The sequence below is a fragment of the Muntiacus reevesi genome, chromosome 6 (genome assembly GCF_963930625.1).
Source record: "Muntiacus reevesi chromosome 6, mMunRee1.1, whole genome shotgun sequence".
In the NCBI taxonomy this organism is placed as follows: domain Eukaryota; kingdom Metazoa; phylum Chordata; class Mammalia; order Artiodactyla; family Cervidae; genus Muntiacus; species Muntiacus reevesi.
Window position 1 is genome coordinate 83151126 of NC_089254.1, and position 14895 is coordinate 83166020.

Genomic DNA, 14895 nt, shown 5'->3' on the forward strand with positions numbered 1-14895 from the left:
AACAAGTTACTTCAAGTTTTGTGAAATCAGTGCTGACTCCTCCTGAATACTTACTAGTGACACTGGCAGGCATGGGTAGGGTGGGGGAAGAGGCAGACGGGCAGGAAAGGGAAGAGAACTGATTGGAATTCATAACAAAGGACTGACCATAAAATCTACCTTAACTGTTTTCTACGCTGTTCATTACAGCACCATACACAAAAAGGTAATTTAAATTAATTTTGTGTTAGAGTAAAAAAGATTTCACAGTTTACTACAGAGGTTAAAAGCAGGCCAAAAGCCACCTTTAGTTAATATTTTTAGAGAATGGATGAATTATGTTATCTCATCGAATGAGGACTGATTTCAAGTGTAGTTGTTCCAGCCCATGGTTGTATTCGTCTTGCCCTATGTAACATTTTGGTCAAAACTGAGGTAAAATTCTCTTATATCAGCTAAAACATCCATTTCTTCTGAGTCTTAGCCTAGAGATTGGTGAGATTAAGGGGTTTATCAGCTGGGGTAACCATAGGATCAGAACCCCAATTCTAAAACCTCCAACGCACAAAAAACCTTTTTCGTGATTTCCACAAGTTTTTGTGGCCAACATTTTCATTCTTTTTGCAATCTTCTGATCTTGCACCTTTGTGTGTTGCCCTGAATCAGTCTGGATGCTAAGGCCTAGTCATTTCTCTTGTTCTTTTTCCTCTTACCAAAAAAAAGAAAGAATACTCTTGCACTAAACACTTCTATTATTTAGTGCTGTAATTAATGAAATTACAGGAGCCACACTCTGCCCCACTGACCGCTAATTGTGTCTTCCCCTTCCTTCTCTCCAGTAACACTCAAGGACCTCCATGTTTCTGGCACAATTACCTGGCAATTCTTCCTATACTCAGGATCATTTGTGGTCTCAGATTTTACCCTTAAACTAATCAACATACTTGCCAAACAAGAAAACAAAACAAACGACAACAAAATAACATCTTCTTCACAGGAATTCTCATGAACAAAATGTCCACATCGCATCTTTTTGGGAGAAATTTAAAGAATTTCTAGATCTGATAGAGTGCCTGATGAACCATGGACAGAGGTTCATGACATTGTACAGGAGACAGGAATCAAGACCATCCCCAAGAAAAAGAAATGCAAAAAAGCAAAATGGCTGTCTGAGGAAGCCTTACAAATAGCTGTGTAAAGAAGAGAAGTGAAAAGCAAAGGAGAAAAGGAAAGCTATACCCATTTGAATGCAGAGATCCAAAGAATATAAAGGAGAGATAAGAAAGCCTTCCTCAGTGATCAATGCAAAGAGATAGAGGAAAACGACAGAATGGGAAAGACTAGCGATCTCTTCAAGAAATTTAGAGATACTAAGGGAATATTTCATGCAAAGATGGGCTCAATAAAGGACAGAAATGGTATGGACCTAATAGAAGCAGAAGATATTAAGAAGAGGTGGCAAGAATACACAGAAGAACTGTACAAAAAACATCTTCACGACCCAGATAATCACGATGGTGTGACCACTCACCTAGAGCCAGACATCCTGGAATGTGAAGTCAAGTGGGCCTTAGAAAGCATCACTAGGAACAAAGCTAGTGGAGGTGATAGAATTCCAGTTGAGCTATTTCAAACCCTGAAAGGTGATACTGTGAAAGTGCTGCATTCAATATGTCAGCAAATTTGGAAAACTCAGCAGTGGCCACAGGACTGGAAAAGGTCAGTTTTCATTCCAATCCCAAAGACAGGCAATCCCAAAGAATGCTTAAACTACCGCACAATTGCACTCATCTCACATGCTATTAAAGTAATGCTCAAAATTCTCCAAGCCAGACTTCAGCAATATGTGAACCGTAAACTTCCATGTTCAAGCTGGTTTTAGAAAAGGCAGAGAAACCAGAGATCAAATTGCCAACATCCGCTGGATCATCGAAAAAGCAAGAGAGTTCCAAAAAACATCTAATTCTGCTTTATTGACTATGCCAAAGCCTTTGACTGTGTGGATCACCATAACCTGTGGAAAATTCTGAAAGAGATGGGACTACCAGACCACCTGACCTGCCTCTTGAGAAATCTGTATGCAGGTCAGAAAGCGACAGTTAGAACCGGACATGGAACAACAGACTGGTCCCAAATAGGAAAAGGAGTGAGTCAAAGCTGTATATTATCACCCTGCTTGTTTAACTTATATGCAGAGTACATCATGAGAAACGCTGGGCTGGAAGAAGCACAAGCTGGAATCAAGATTGCCGGGAGAAATATCAATAACCTCAGACATGCAGATGACACCACCCTTGTGGCAGAAAGTAAAGAAGAACTAAAGAGCCTCTTGTTGAAAGTGAAAGAGGAGAGTGAAAAAGTTGGCTTAAAGCTCAACATTCAGAAAACTAAGATCATGGCATCTGGTCCCATCACTTCATGGGAAATAGATGGGGAAAGAGTGGAAACAGTGGCTGACTTTATTTTTCTGGGCTCCAAAATCACTGCAGATGGTGACTGCAGCCATAAAATTAAAAGACATTTAGTCCTTGGAAGGAAAAGTTATGACCAACCTAGATAGCATATTAAAAAGCAGAGACATTACTTGACCAACAAAGGTTCATCTAGTCAAGACTATGGTTTTTCCAGTAGTCACGTATGGATGTGAGAGTTGGACTATAAAGAAGGCTGAGCACTGAAGAACTGATGCTTTCGAACTGTGGTGTTGGAGAAGACTCTTTAGAGTCCCTTGGAAACAGCAAGGAGATCCAACCAGTCTATCCTAAAGGAGATCAGTCCTGGCTGTTCACTGGAAGGACAGATGAAGCTGAGGCTCCAATACTTTGGCCACCTGATGTGAAGAGCTGACTCATTTGAAAAGACCCTGAATCTGGGAAAGATTGAGGGCAGGAGGAGAAGGGGACAACAGAGGATGAGATGGTTGGATGGCATCACCGACTCATGGACATGGGTTTGGGCAGAATCTGAGAGTTGGTGATGGACAGGGAGGCCTGGTGTGCTGTGGTCCATGGGGCTGCAAGCAGTCAGAAACAACTGAGCGACTGAACTGAAACGGAAAGAACTTCTTAGCTATACTTGACAACAGAAGTAACCATCATCAACTGACTCCAGAAGCACTTTTATATGTTGGGACTTGATCTCCCTCTGGATTCTCTATACTTCAAAACATGTTTAGAGATTTTGCTAGACATGAGGTTGGAAGTTGGGGGTGGGGTGAGGGGTATAAAGGCATAATGAAGAATAAACATTGTATAAGTATTTACAAGAAGAATTTAAAACAGCCAAAGGAAACAAAGCAGCAGATAAAGCACAAGCAGGAAATCCAGCACAAAGTTCAGTCTTAAACAAGGCAGGTAAGTGCCACCCTCTTCCCAGTCCACTGGCACCTCAAAGGCCTCCAGCTCCTTCTTGAGCCCTGGGTTCACGCTGCCCTCTGACAGTTAACAATCAGATACATAAAGAACACAGTGCCCAGTGATGAAGTTAGATTCAACAAAAAGCAACTTGCTAAAAGGAATTATGTTTAGTTCAAAATGTGACTCAGGAGAAGTGTGAATATTATGGCTTCCATACAGTAGGACTCATCGTTTCTAGAGTGAAGATATTTAAGCATTTGAAACAATAGCATCTACATTGCATATTTTCTTATGGTACCTGAAATATAAAATTACAAAAGCAGTATTTCTGTTCCTTATTTTTCCTCCCTACCTTCCTCCAAAGCACTTATTGATACTCTATGATGAGCACTGAGCTAGGATATGAGAATACGGAGATAAAAGATATAGCTCTTGCCTTAAGAAGTTCAGAATCCAGGAGGGTTCAGACATAACCCTGATGATAAAACTGACCACTATGCACTAAGACAGAAGTGAAACAAAGTCTTATGAAGGTATATGCAAGCAAGTGTGCTAAGTCTCTTCTGTCCATGGAATTCTCCAGGCAAGAATACTGAGTGGGTTGTCATTTCCTTCTCCAGGGCATCTTCCCAACCCCGGGATAGAACACGTGTCTCTTATGTCTCCTGCATTGGCAGATGGATTTGTCACCACTAGCGCCACCGGGGAAGCCCAGGGTCAAGTGTGCCAAGAATCGACTAAAAAAGTCCTCTTCCCGGAGGGCAGGGGAGGAGCTGTGTGGGAAGAGGTCCCTATGGCAGCAATATGGAAGATGGGGGAGGGAACTAAGAAGTGAACCTGGAGGTTGAAAGCCTCATTTGGGGACATAAAGGAGTCCAGATGGGAAGGAAACCCAGATCCAATTAAATCAGTGTCCAGCTCTCACACCCAAGTTGAGACCTTCTCATGACAGCCTCCCAGGGAGAGAGAGGGAAGCAGGAAAGCTGAGGTGCTCCACAACAACGCCTCAGAAGCTTCCCACCCTCTCGAGTTCCAGCGGGAGCACAAGGCATTCCACCACGAGTCACATCAGCTGCAGTGCAAGTCTTTGCCTACACAGCCTATTTGTAGACATGCAAGGTCATCAGTGTGTCATGGCAGAGCCACCTGCCTGCAGGCAGTGGTAGGCAGTTTGTAAGGAAGAAGTAAAGGACTGAGGCAATGATTAAACTAACAGAACAGAGAGGATGGTGGCTAAGTAGGACATCAAGAATAATGCCCAGGTTTCTGCCTGAAGCAACTTAAGTGCATGATGAGACATTCATGGAGATAAACTATGTGAGTGCTACAGAATAGGAGCCTCAGTTTGGAGGTGAGGGGATGAGGAATGGTAAGATGAGATGAAGTAGGGTTTGACATGTCAGCTTGAGTTGTACTGTGGGACATCCAAGGAGCAAGAGAGTAGGCAATTCAGTACGGGATTTGCAAGCTCCTAAGAGAGTTCTGGCCTGAAACTGTAGGGAGCTCCAGGATGCAGGTAGGAGTTAAAGTCACAAGAAAAACTGAGATCAAACTGGAGAGTGTACAAGATGAGTAGGAGGCATTTATAATATCAAAAATTATGGTTTTTAAAAATAAATGTTCTCAAATAACAACAATCACATAGCTATTAGAATCATTACCGGCAAATATTTTAAAGAACTCCATCCCTTTTCTTCTTGTGGTTGGATAGGCTTTTAATTGTTTGGAGAGATCAAGCTTATAAAAGGAAATTGGTCACTATGGCAACAGGCTATCCAATATCAAACAGGCAGTTTTACCACAAAAGGGTAATTACTTTAGTTTTTCCCTTAATTGTATGTTTTCATGGTTTTCAATAATCATATATCCTTTTGGTTAGAAATTTTCAGTCAGTTAATGACCTGATAAGCAAAAGCAGAAACACTAATCCATAGCTCTTTGCCCAGGTGGCTTACTATGGGCACCACAGATCCATACATTCTGTGACTGTTATAGTCTACATTTCAGTGGGATGTGCAATTCACCTAATTTCTATAGGCAGCCTAAGTCTAAATGAACAGTCACAAGGATGGTGTCTCCATGTTTTCCTTCACGGCCAAAGCTCTTTTGTTAAGAACATGTTAATTTCATGTTACTTATCAATCATTATTCTAGGCTGCAGTGAAATTCTAAAGCTGTATAAGAAAAGAAGAAAATTTATACAAAATTTCAATAATTTCAAAATTATACAAAATTTCAAAAATTATGTCCCCCAAAATACTAAACAAAACTCATGAAAATTCTTACAATGTAATTTTCTTCTTTAGTTCATTATTCTATATTTTTAAACTCAGGACACATTCATATTTAAATAATGTTACTTCACTAACCTTATCCAAAAAACTTTGTATCTTTGCTTCCTGGTTCTCTGTGTAAGTGATATATCTATGTCTCCCAATGGAAGCAATTATCTGCGTCTCTTTTTCCAGAAGTTCACACAAAGCAGCTTTCCTTTCAGCTCCAGTGAAAGACTGGTTAATGCGTGTGAGTTCTTCTTGCCGCCAGACTACAGGAATAACATGAAAGACTCTTGAGTTTTTAAACACCCACATCTTTACAGAGCATTTTTTACTATGACATCCTCACAAGCAGTATTTTATTTTTATATCAATTTAAATAAAATTATACACAAATAGCATCACTCATATTGTATACCTGATACATGAAAAAACAGGATGAAATGGAAGCTGAGATAAAGCAATAAAAGTAGAGTCAAGCAAACAGAAGCCGTAAGACAGCAGCACAGATGATGTCAGATTACGCCTCCAGGTAAGCATACACACACCCCCAGTATTGGGGAAAATACGGACTGGATTTAAAGCAGCCATGAATGCGTCCTGCTCAGCTTCCCTCTAAGAGAACGACTGTAGCTAGGAGGCCAGGTGGCTGACAGTACCAGCTACAGCATTTCAGATCTGCAACCATGTTGGAGCAGAGGCCAACTCTTCTCACTAAGCTGTCAGTCAAAACGTAAGAACCACGGGAGAAGAAGGGCCTGGCCATGGCTGCCCAATGGTGGCCTCTTCTGTGGCCAGTTATTATATCAGAGCTGACCATCTGGCTGGCTCAGACTGCCTCAGAGTTCTGTCTGTCTGAGGATCTCCATCCCGCATCCTTTCTCGTTCCCTCTCTCAACTTTCACAGGTGTCAACTCATATCTCAATCTGAAGACTCTGTCTTTCCCTGCTCTCCCTTCCCTTTATCTTTACTTCAAACTCCATCCTGGTGTCTGTTTCTGCCAGTGCCCAAATTGACAGTTTTATGTAGAATTGTTGACTTCAACTGTTTTCTTCATTACTAGCACTTTTAGTACCATTTTCCATCTCTTTACAAAATCCTAATTGTATCAGCAAATTTTATAAAATAATTACATTTACACCTAACTCAAACCAATGAATTAAGTTAAAATAATATTTACATTTTAAAGTGTGGGTTTGAGGACTTCCCTGGTGGCTCACTCAGTAAAAAGCAAACCTGCAAAGCAGGGTTTGATTCCTGGGTTAGAAAGACTCCCTGGAGAAGGAAATGGCAACCCACTGCAGTATTCTTGCCTGGGAAATCCCATGGACAGATACTTTGGTGGGCTATAGTTCATGGGGACACAAGAGTTGGACATGACTTAGCGTTGGACACAACCAAAGTGTTGTTGTTGTTATCCAGTCCCTCAGTTGTGTACGATTTTTTGCAACCACATGGACTGCAGCACGCCAGGCTTCCCTGTCCTTCACCATCTCCCAGAGTTTGCTCAAACTCATGTTCATTGAGTTGGTGATACCATCCAATCATCTCATCCTCTGTTGTCCCCTTCTCCTCCAGCCTTCAATCTTTCCCAACATCAGGGTCTTTTCAATGAGTCAGTTCTTCACATCAGGTGACTGAAGTATTGGAGCTTCAGCTTCAGCATGTCCTTCCAATGAATATTCAGAGTTGATTTCCTTTGGGATTGATTGGTTTGATCTCCTTGCAGTCCAAGGAACTCCAAGAGTGTTCAATACCACAGTTCAAAGGCATCAATTCTTCAGCATTCTGTTTCTTTATGGTCCACCTCTCATATCCATACATGACTAACAGAAAAACCATAGCTTTGACTATACTTTGTTGGCAAAATAATATCTCTGCTTTTTAATACACTCTCTAGGTTTGTCATACCTTTTCTTCCAAGGAGCAAGCGTCTTTTAATTTCATGGTTGCAGTCACCATCTGGAGCGATTTTGGAGCCCCTCCAAAATAAAGTCTCTCACTGTTTCCACTGTTTCCCCATCTATTTGCCATGCAATGATGGGACTGGATGCCATGATCTTAGTTTTCTGAATGTTGAGCTTTATGCCAGCTTCTTCACTCTCCTCTTTCATCTTCATCAAGAGGCTCTTTAGTTCCTTTTCGCTTTCTGCCAAAGGATGGTGTCATCTGCATATCTGAGGTTATTAATATTTCTCCCTGCAATCTTAATTCCAGCTTGTGCTTCATCCATCCCAGTATTTCACGTGATGTACTCTTCATGTAAGTTAAATTAGTAGGGTGACAATATACAGCCTTGACATACTCCTTTCCCAATGTGGAACCAGTCTGTTGTTCCATGTCTAGTTCTAACTGTTGCTTCTTGACCTGCATACAGGTTTCTCAGGAGGCAGGTAAGGTGGTCCAGTATTCCCATCTCTTTAAGAATTTTCCACAGTTTGTTATGATCCACACATTCAAAGTCTTTAGCTTGGTCAGTGAAGCACAAGTAGGTGTTTTTCTGGAATTCTCTTGCTTTCTCTATGATCCAGTAGACGTTGGCAATTTGCTCTCTGGTTCCTCTGCCTTGTCGAAATCCAACTTGTACATTGGGAAGTTCTTGGTGCACATACTATTGAAGCCTAGCTTGAAGGATTTTGAGCATTACCTTGCTAGCATGTGAAAAGAGAGCAACTGTAAAGTAGTTTGAACATTCCTTGGCATTGACCTTCTTTGGTATTGGAATGAAAACTGACCTTTTCTAGTCCTGTGGCCACTGCTAAGTTTTCCAAATTTGCTGGCATATTGAGTGCAGCACTTTAACAGCATCATCTTTTCAAATTTAAAATAACTCAACTAGAATTCCATAACCTCCACCAGCTTTGTTCATAGTGATGGTTACTATCAATAAAAAATGTGTTGCACACTACAAAGTGTTGGTTACTATCAACAAAGAATGTGTTGCACACTACAATATATAAGATAGATAATCAACAAGGACCTACTGCATAGCAGAGGTAACTGAACTCAGTACTCTATAGTAACCTATAGTGGAAAAGAATCTGAAAGAGAACATGTGTGTGTGTGTGTGTGTGTGTGTGTGTATAAATCACTTTGCTGTATACCTGAAACTCACACAACTTTGCTTCCCTGGTAGCTCAGTTGGTAAAGAATCTGCCTGCAATGCAGGAGACCCTGGTTCGATACCTGGGTTGGGAAGGTCTGCTGGAGAAGGGAGAGGCTACCCACTCCAGTATTCTTGGGACTCCCTTGTGGCTCAGCTGGTAAAGAAGCTGCCTGCAATGTGGGAGACCTGGGTTCGATCCCTGGGTTGGGAAGATTCCCCTGGAGAAGGGAAAGGCTACCCACTCAGACATGACTGAGAGACTTTCATATAACATTATGAATCAATTATACTCCAATATAAAAAAGTTTTTAAAAAGAATGTGTTACTCTAAAAACAAATCATAAAATGCCAGAGAATAGCATTTTTATAAACTTAATTTACTTAAAGATTATGCTACATTCTTAAAATTAACCAGAGAAAATACAGAGTACTAGATCCTACCCCAAACTTAAACAAATCAAAATTTCTGGGCTCAGATATATTTATTTTAACAAGCACTACATTCATGTCTTATACATGCTAAATTTGGGGAAGAAAACTGTTTTATATTCAACATTGCAAAAAATGTCAAACTTACATTAAAGGAAAAACAGTGTTGGAAAGAACCTTAGAAATTAAACAGTTCAACACTTGTCCCCATTTAAGATGGATTCTCCTGCTAGCAGTGTGGACAGATTTCATTTGCTCAGCCTGGTCCCAGTCCTAGCCTGTGAGGCAAAACATAGTCAGTCTACTCTGCACGACATGGCACCAGAGATAACTGTCTCAGTACACTTAGATTTTCTCTTTTCCAGACAAAAGCTCTTCCCTTTCTTAAACTGTATATAATTTGACATAATTTCATGTCCCATCCAGGTCTAGTTCCTTTTTAATATAATGACATGCCAAGTTTCTGATAGGATGAAGGTTTGTATACAGACTGCCAGCTGCCCTCTCCTACGTTCTTCTAGAAATGATACAAGAAATATGAAATAGGGGGAGGAGAAGGAGAGACTGGAATCAATACTAGAAATCAGAGAGAGGTGTGATCCATGTGGTAGAAACTTTCAGGGAAGTTCTTTAAGACACAGTTGCAGTTACCACTGGAAGACACTCAAGAAGGCACAAGTGTCGTCCCTCAAACAGCTGCTGTCTCATCTCAGAAAGTGAATGCTCTAGCAGGAGGCAGCAAACCTTAATTCAAGGACTCAGAACTAGAGCAAAGGGTGGGCTATAAATCCATTTGATAGTTAACCTCTTTTAAGAACATCTTTGGCAAACTTCAAGAAGGAATAAAAAAAGAATGCTTACATTTCAAATCATAGCAGAAAATATTAACAATCATAAATGTTTGTGCAGAAAAAGACCAAAAAATTAGAAACAAAAAGCATAAAGCAAGATGACAGAAGCAAAATCAGACATAATGATTACATTAAAAAATATGAAATGGCTCAAGCTTTGACTGAAAATAAAATGTTATATTTTTTTAAAAATCCAATGACATAATATTTTCCAAAGGTACACTTAAAGTGATGCCAAAGACTAAGGTCAAGCACAAAAGGATGATAAATATGAACAACAACAAAAAAACAGATGCAGCAATATTAATATTTTGAAAATAGGAGGGAAAAGACTAAAAATTCAAACCTTGGAGTAGAAGATAATTTTATGATGAAAGGTATGACTTTCATCAGTTTTATGATGACCGTCATGAATATGTATACTGAAAGTCACAGCCCATCAAGCCATATAAAGCAAAACTTCTATCAATTATAAACACTACTATGGTGAGTATATTTTATTTTATACAAACAAACAATGCAAATGAGTTAATCTATGAGAGTCAAGAATTAAAAATCAAATTGCCACAGTATGATTAACAAGTTGAAATTAATATACATCAAGCTCTAAATATCAAAAATGAAAGTGTATCTTATTTTCAAAGCTCTATGAAACATTTATATAAATTTAAATAAATTCTATAAATTTAACTAAATTTAAAGAAAATCAACCCTGAATATTAATTAAATTTATATAAATCTAAATGAATTCTATACATTTAAAGGAAATCAACCTTGAATATTCATTGGAAGGACTGATGCTGAAGCTCCAATACTTTGGCCACCTGATGTGAAGAGCCAACTCACTGGAGAAGACCCTGATGCTGGGAAAGACTGATGTCAGGAGAAGGGGACAACAGAGGATGAGATGGTTGGATAACATCATCAACACTATGGATAAGAGTTTGAGCAAGCTCCAGGAGACAGTGAAGGACAGGGAGTCTGGTGTGCTGCAGTCCAAAGGGTCGCAAAGAGTCAGACATGACTCTGAACAACAAGAAGAAATAAATTCTAGGATTAGGAATGGAAGAAAACATAAACCCCCCAAATCAGAAATGACAAAGACTGCATTTTTTTTGACACAGTGCAATTCAACTACAATTAATAACAAAGTTTAAAAAAAAAATATTCCTATCTACTTAGAAATGTAAGAAATTCTATCAAAAATAATACTTAATCAAAAAAGGTATGATTATCAACCATTATGGAAATAAAGAGGCTTCTCTGGTGGCTTAGACAGTAAAGAATCTGCCTACAAAACAGGAGACCCAGGTTGGATCCTTGGGTTAGGAAGATTCCCTGGAGAACAGATGGCTACCCACTTCAGTATTCTTGCCTGGAGAAATCTGAGGCGATAATTTTTTTAAAAAAAAGCACTACATATCACAATGCATGGGATGAAACAAAAATTGCAGTAAGGTCAATTTGGGGGTATATAAGTAAGCCTCAAATTTAAATCAGGCTTCCCCAGTGGTTCAGATGATAAAGAATCCACCTGCAATGTGGAAGATCCCCTGGAGGAGGGCATGGCAGCCCACTCCAGTATTCTTGCCTGGAGAATCCCATGGACAGAGGAGACTGGTGGGCTACAGTCCATGGGGTTTCAGAGTTGGACACGACTGAGCAACGAAGCACAGCACAAATTTAAATCAGGCACCTGAACGCTGTGTGCTGGGGCAGGGAGGATGGTAAGAGTCAATTCCTAGGCAGGCTGATAAGAAGTCTGGGGGTCCCCAAGGAGAGAGGGGGTCTGGGGTTCTCAAGGAAGAGATAGGGGTCTGGAATTCTCAAGCAGGGGGAAAGGACGAGCTTTTTTTTTCTTTCTCTACATTTCTTAGTTTTAGTCACATAAAACTTTTTTCTTTAATCCCTGAACTGATGATTACATAACAAACAACTCAGTTTAAACTCTGTACTAAGGATTATATAACAATGTCTCCTGCTTGAGGACAGTTTCTCCTTCCTGAAAACCTTCTGGCTAATCCTGTTCTCTTAAAATGTAAGTTATGGGAGTGGGTCTAGTTAAGATCTTTACAACCTCCAGACATTCTTTTGATTTATTGTAATAACTAATTTAAAAAGTATGTAACCCCCTTGCTAACTCTAGCGAGGGGGGCAGTCTCCATCCCTCTTCTGATGTCTATGTCAGAAGCTTTCCCTGTCCCCTTTTTATACTTTAATAAAACTCTGCTATACAAAAGCTCTTGAGTGATCAAGACTGGTCCCTGGCCCGGTTTTTGTCAGTTAATCACAAGCCTTCTCTGGAAGGTCATGTCTTCTGGGCATGCCTCCCATTCTCCATGATTATTCAGAGATAACAGGGTGGCTTTGATCCCCTGGGACATACATTCAGATGTGGAACTTAAAATCATTTAAGCCATGTTTGTTCTCTGTTCAAAACAAAAGTAGAAATGGTGACCTACTGTTCTTTGTTCCAAAAAAATATTCCACGAAGTCACTCTAGTTTTTGACATTTATGAGTCCTTTACAATGGGAACTTATTAGTTGCTTTACTAGTGGAAAGCCATATTTACTTAATTAGCAGGCAATTCTTTCCGTTTACATAGAGATGATTTATTACTTTATTGTCAGAATGATGAAGCTTCAGAACTGCATGAACTGCACTCTGGCCATGGATTCAAACCTATTTTTTCTCTGAACTTCAAAAACCTAGTTCCCTGATCTGGTATTATACTTGCCCAAATCCTATCACTTCCTTGCCAATTCAAAATACTCAACAGTAATTTTGGAACAATTACTATCTGAAAGGAACTATATAAGGTTTGATGATACATACAAAAGTGAGAAAGGCATAATGCCTTCTCAAAGAAGCGAACATGTCTCTTTGCCTGTCCCTAGTTGGACAGACCATAAAACCCTTCCACTGGGACAGAATTTTTGCTTTTCATTTCAGCTATCTTTACCCAAAAGCTTATCATTTTTCATCATTAGGTTTAAAGACTTGCTTTGGGTAAATATCCTTTGACATAAGTTTGCTTCCTCTTACATTCTATTACATATAATTCAATCAAGTAAAATGTACTCTTCAGTTCTTATATTCCAAGCATGATTATTACTCACTTGTTGCATTGCAGGGTTATTTCAGAATACATTTATATCTAATATACATAATTAGAATTTACATTTTCCTTTCATTAAAATTTTAGGTTTACTTTTAACACTAGTCTCTGCATCAAAAGGTAAGTATCTGAAGCCATAAGTGTTGTTTCTGCCCTCTTCTGTAATAACCACTAACTTTCATGATATCCAGTTTACAGTTTTGTCAGATTATTTCTTCCTCCTCTCAAACTTCGACTTGAAATCATCCTGCTAAGGTCAAAGACTTGTCAGTCACGCTCTTTATAAGAATCTATTCTGTCCTTTACCAGAAATACATTATTCAGACACTGTACAGCTTGGTCTATTTGAAAAGAGGATTTGTGAATTTAAAAGCTAAATTGTATTCAGCAAAGGGTTGTAAATTTAAGAACTAAATGATGTTATGAAAGTCCAGAAAATCCATGATTGATGAGTATACCATTTAAGAATAGTTTTACCAACCAAAAATTTTAAAATTTGACAATATCTATATACTAAAAGGCAGTATATGAATAAAGATGAAAATTGCTTGCTTGTGGAAATAATAACTGAAAATATTTACCTCATGGGATTATATGGATGTTCCCAGAAAGCAAATAAAAACTGAACGATATTAGTAAGCATATTTTACTTCCTAGTTTTACATTAGAAATTTTTGGTACTGGTAATAAATTTAAGCCACTAGAATATTATTTAAACTATTTTGCCAACCTCAAAAAGCAATATACTGGTCAGTTAGATTAACTAGGTGAATCTACACCTATATATATGTGTTTTCAAATACTTTTATATCCATATATATTCAGATTTTTACATTTTGTTTAAATTATTAGTATGACTTTAAAAAAAGAAACAACCCAATGAGGCTAATTAGAACTATGAAAATAATGGACCTTATTTCCAATAAAATTCTCTATTAGATGAACAACCTCCATGTAAAGGTTGAAACCTGGTGTCAGAAAAATACTATGACTCAACTACCAATAAGGAACAGAAAAACACAGGAACCAGGATCAGCTATAAAAAGCTGATTTTATAACTGATTTGACAGTTTCTAGAACTATACACAAAAGACAGTGAGAAAGATGAGAGAGTCTTCCTACTCTCATAAAATATATGCTCCCTGGGAATGATAAGAAAAGCAAACAAACAAAAAAAAAAATTGGACTCCTGCGTTAGTTTCCTAGGGCTGTCATAACAAAGTACCACAGTCTGGGTGGCTTAAAGAATAGGAATTTATTTTCTCCAAGTTCTGAGGGATAGGAGCTCAAGATCAAGATCAGTTTCTCCTGAGGGTCTCTCTCCCGGGCTGGAAAAGGGTCACCTTCCTCCACTGTCTTATCACGGTTTTCTCTCTGTGCAAGTGTGTCTTTATGGCCTCCTCTTAAAGTCATATTGGATCCAGGTCCCATATGACCCCACTTTTTCTTCATTACTTCTTTAAAGAACCTATCTCCAAATACTGTCACATTCTGAGGAATGAAGTTAGAGCTTCAACGTTTGAATTTGAGGGGAACACAATGCAGCCCATAACAGACATCAGCAACCTCCAGTATTCTTAAAGAAAAAGATTAAAGCAACTGGTTCATTTGAAAGAAGACAATTCTCTTTCCGGGTCTCAAGTTCAACTATAAAATGAAAGCACAGTAATAAAATATAAAGTCCATACAGATTCTAAACTTTCTGAGATAGAATAAACTTGCTATTTCCAAACAAGAAACAGCAGAACATACAATATTGTCCCCATCACTAGCAATTT

The 14895-nt window shown here is 38.9% G+C and overlaps 1 protein-coding gene and 1 long non-coding RNA gene across 6 annotated transcripts in view; both read right to left on the bottom strand.

The window, feature by feature from the left end:
* LOC136171112 (uncharacterized) overlaps positions 1-14895 on the bottom strand; it is a 1397893-nt gene that overhangs the window by 67133 nt on the left and 1315865 nt on the right. The window lies entirely within an intron of this gene.
* The window catches only part of IQUB (IQ motif and ubiquitin domain containing), a 78938-nt gene that overhangs the window by 29947 nt on the left and 34096 nt on the right, over positions 1-14895 (bottom strand). For all 5 annotated transcript variants that reach the window (XM_065939125.1, XM_065939124.1, XM_065939121.1 and 2 more), the window contains one exon: positions 5705-5880. In XM_065939125.1, coding sequence (XP_065795197.1) covers positions 5705-5880 — 176 coding nt within the window. The remainder of the gene's footprint in view (positions 1-5704; positions 5881-14895) is intronic.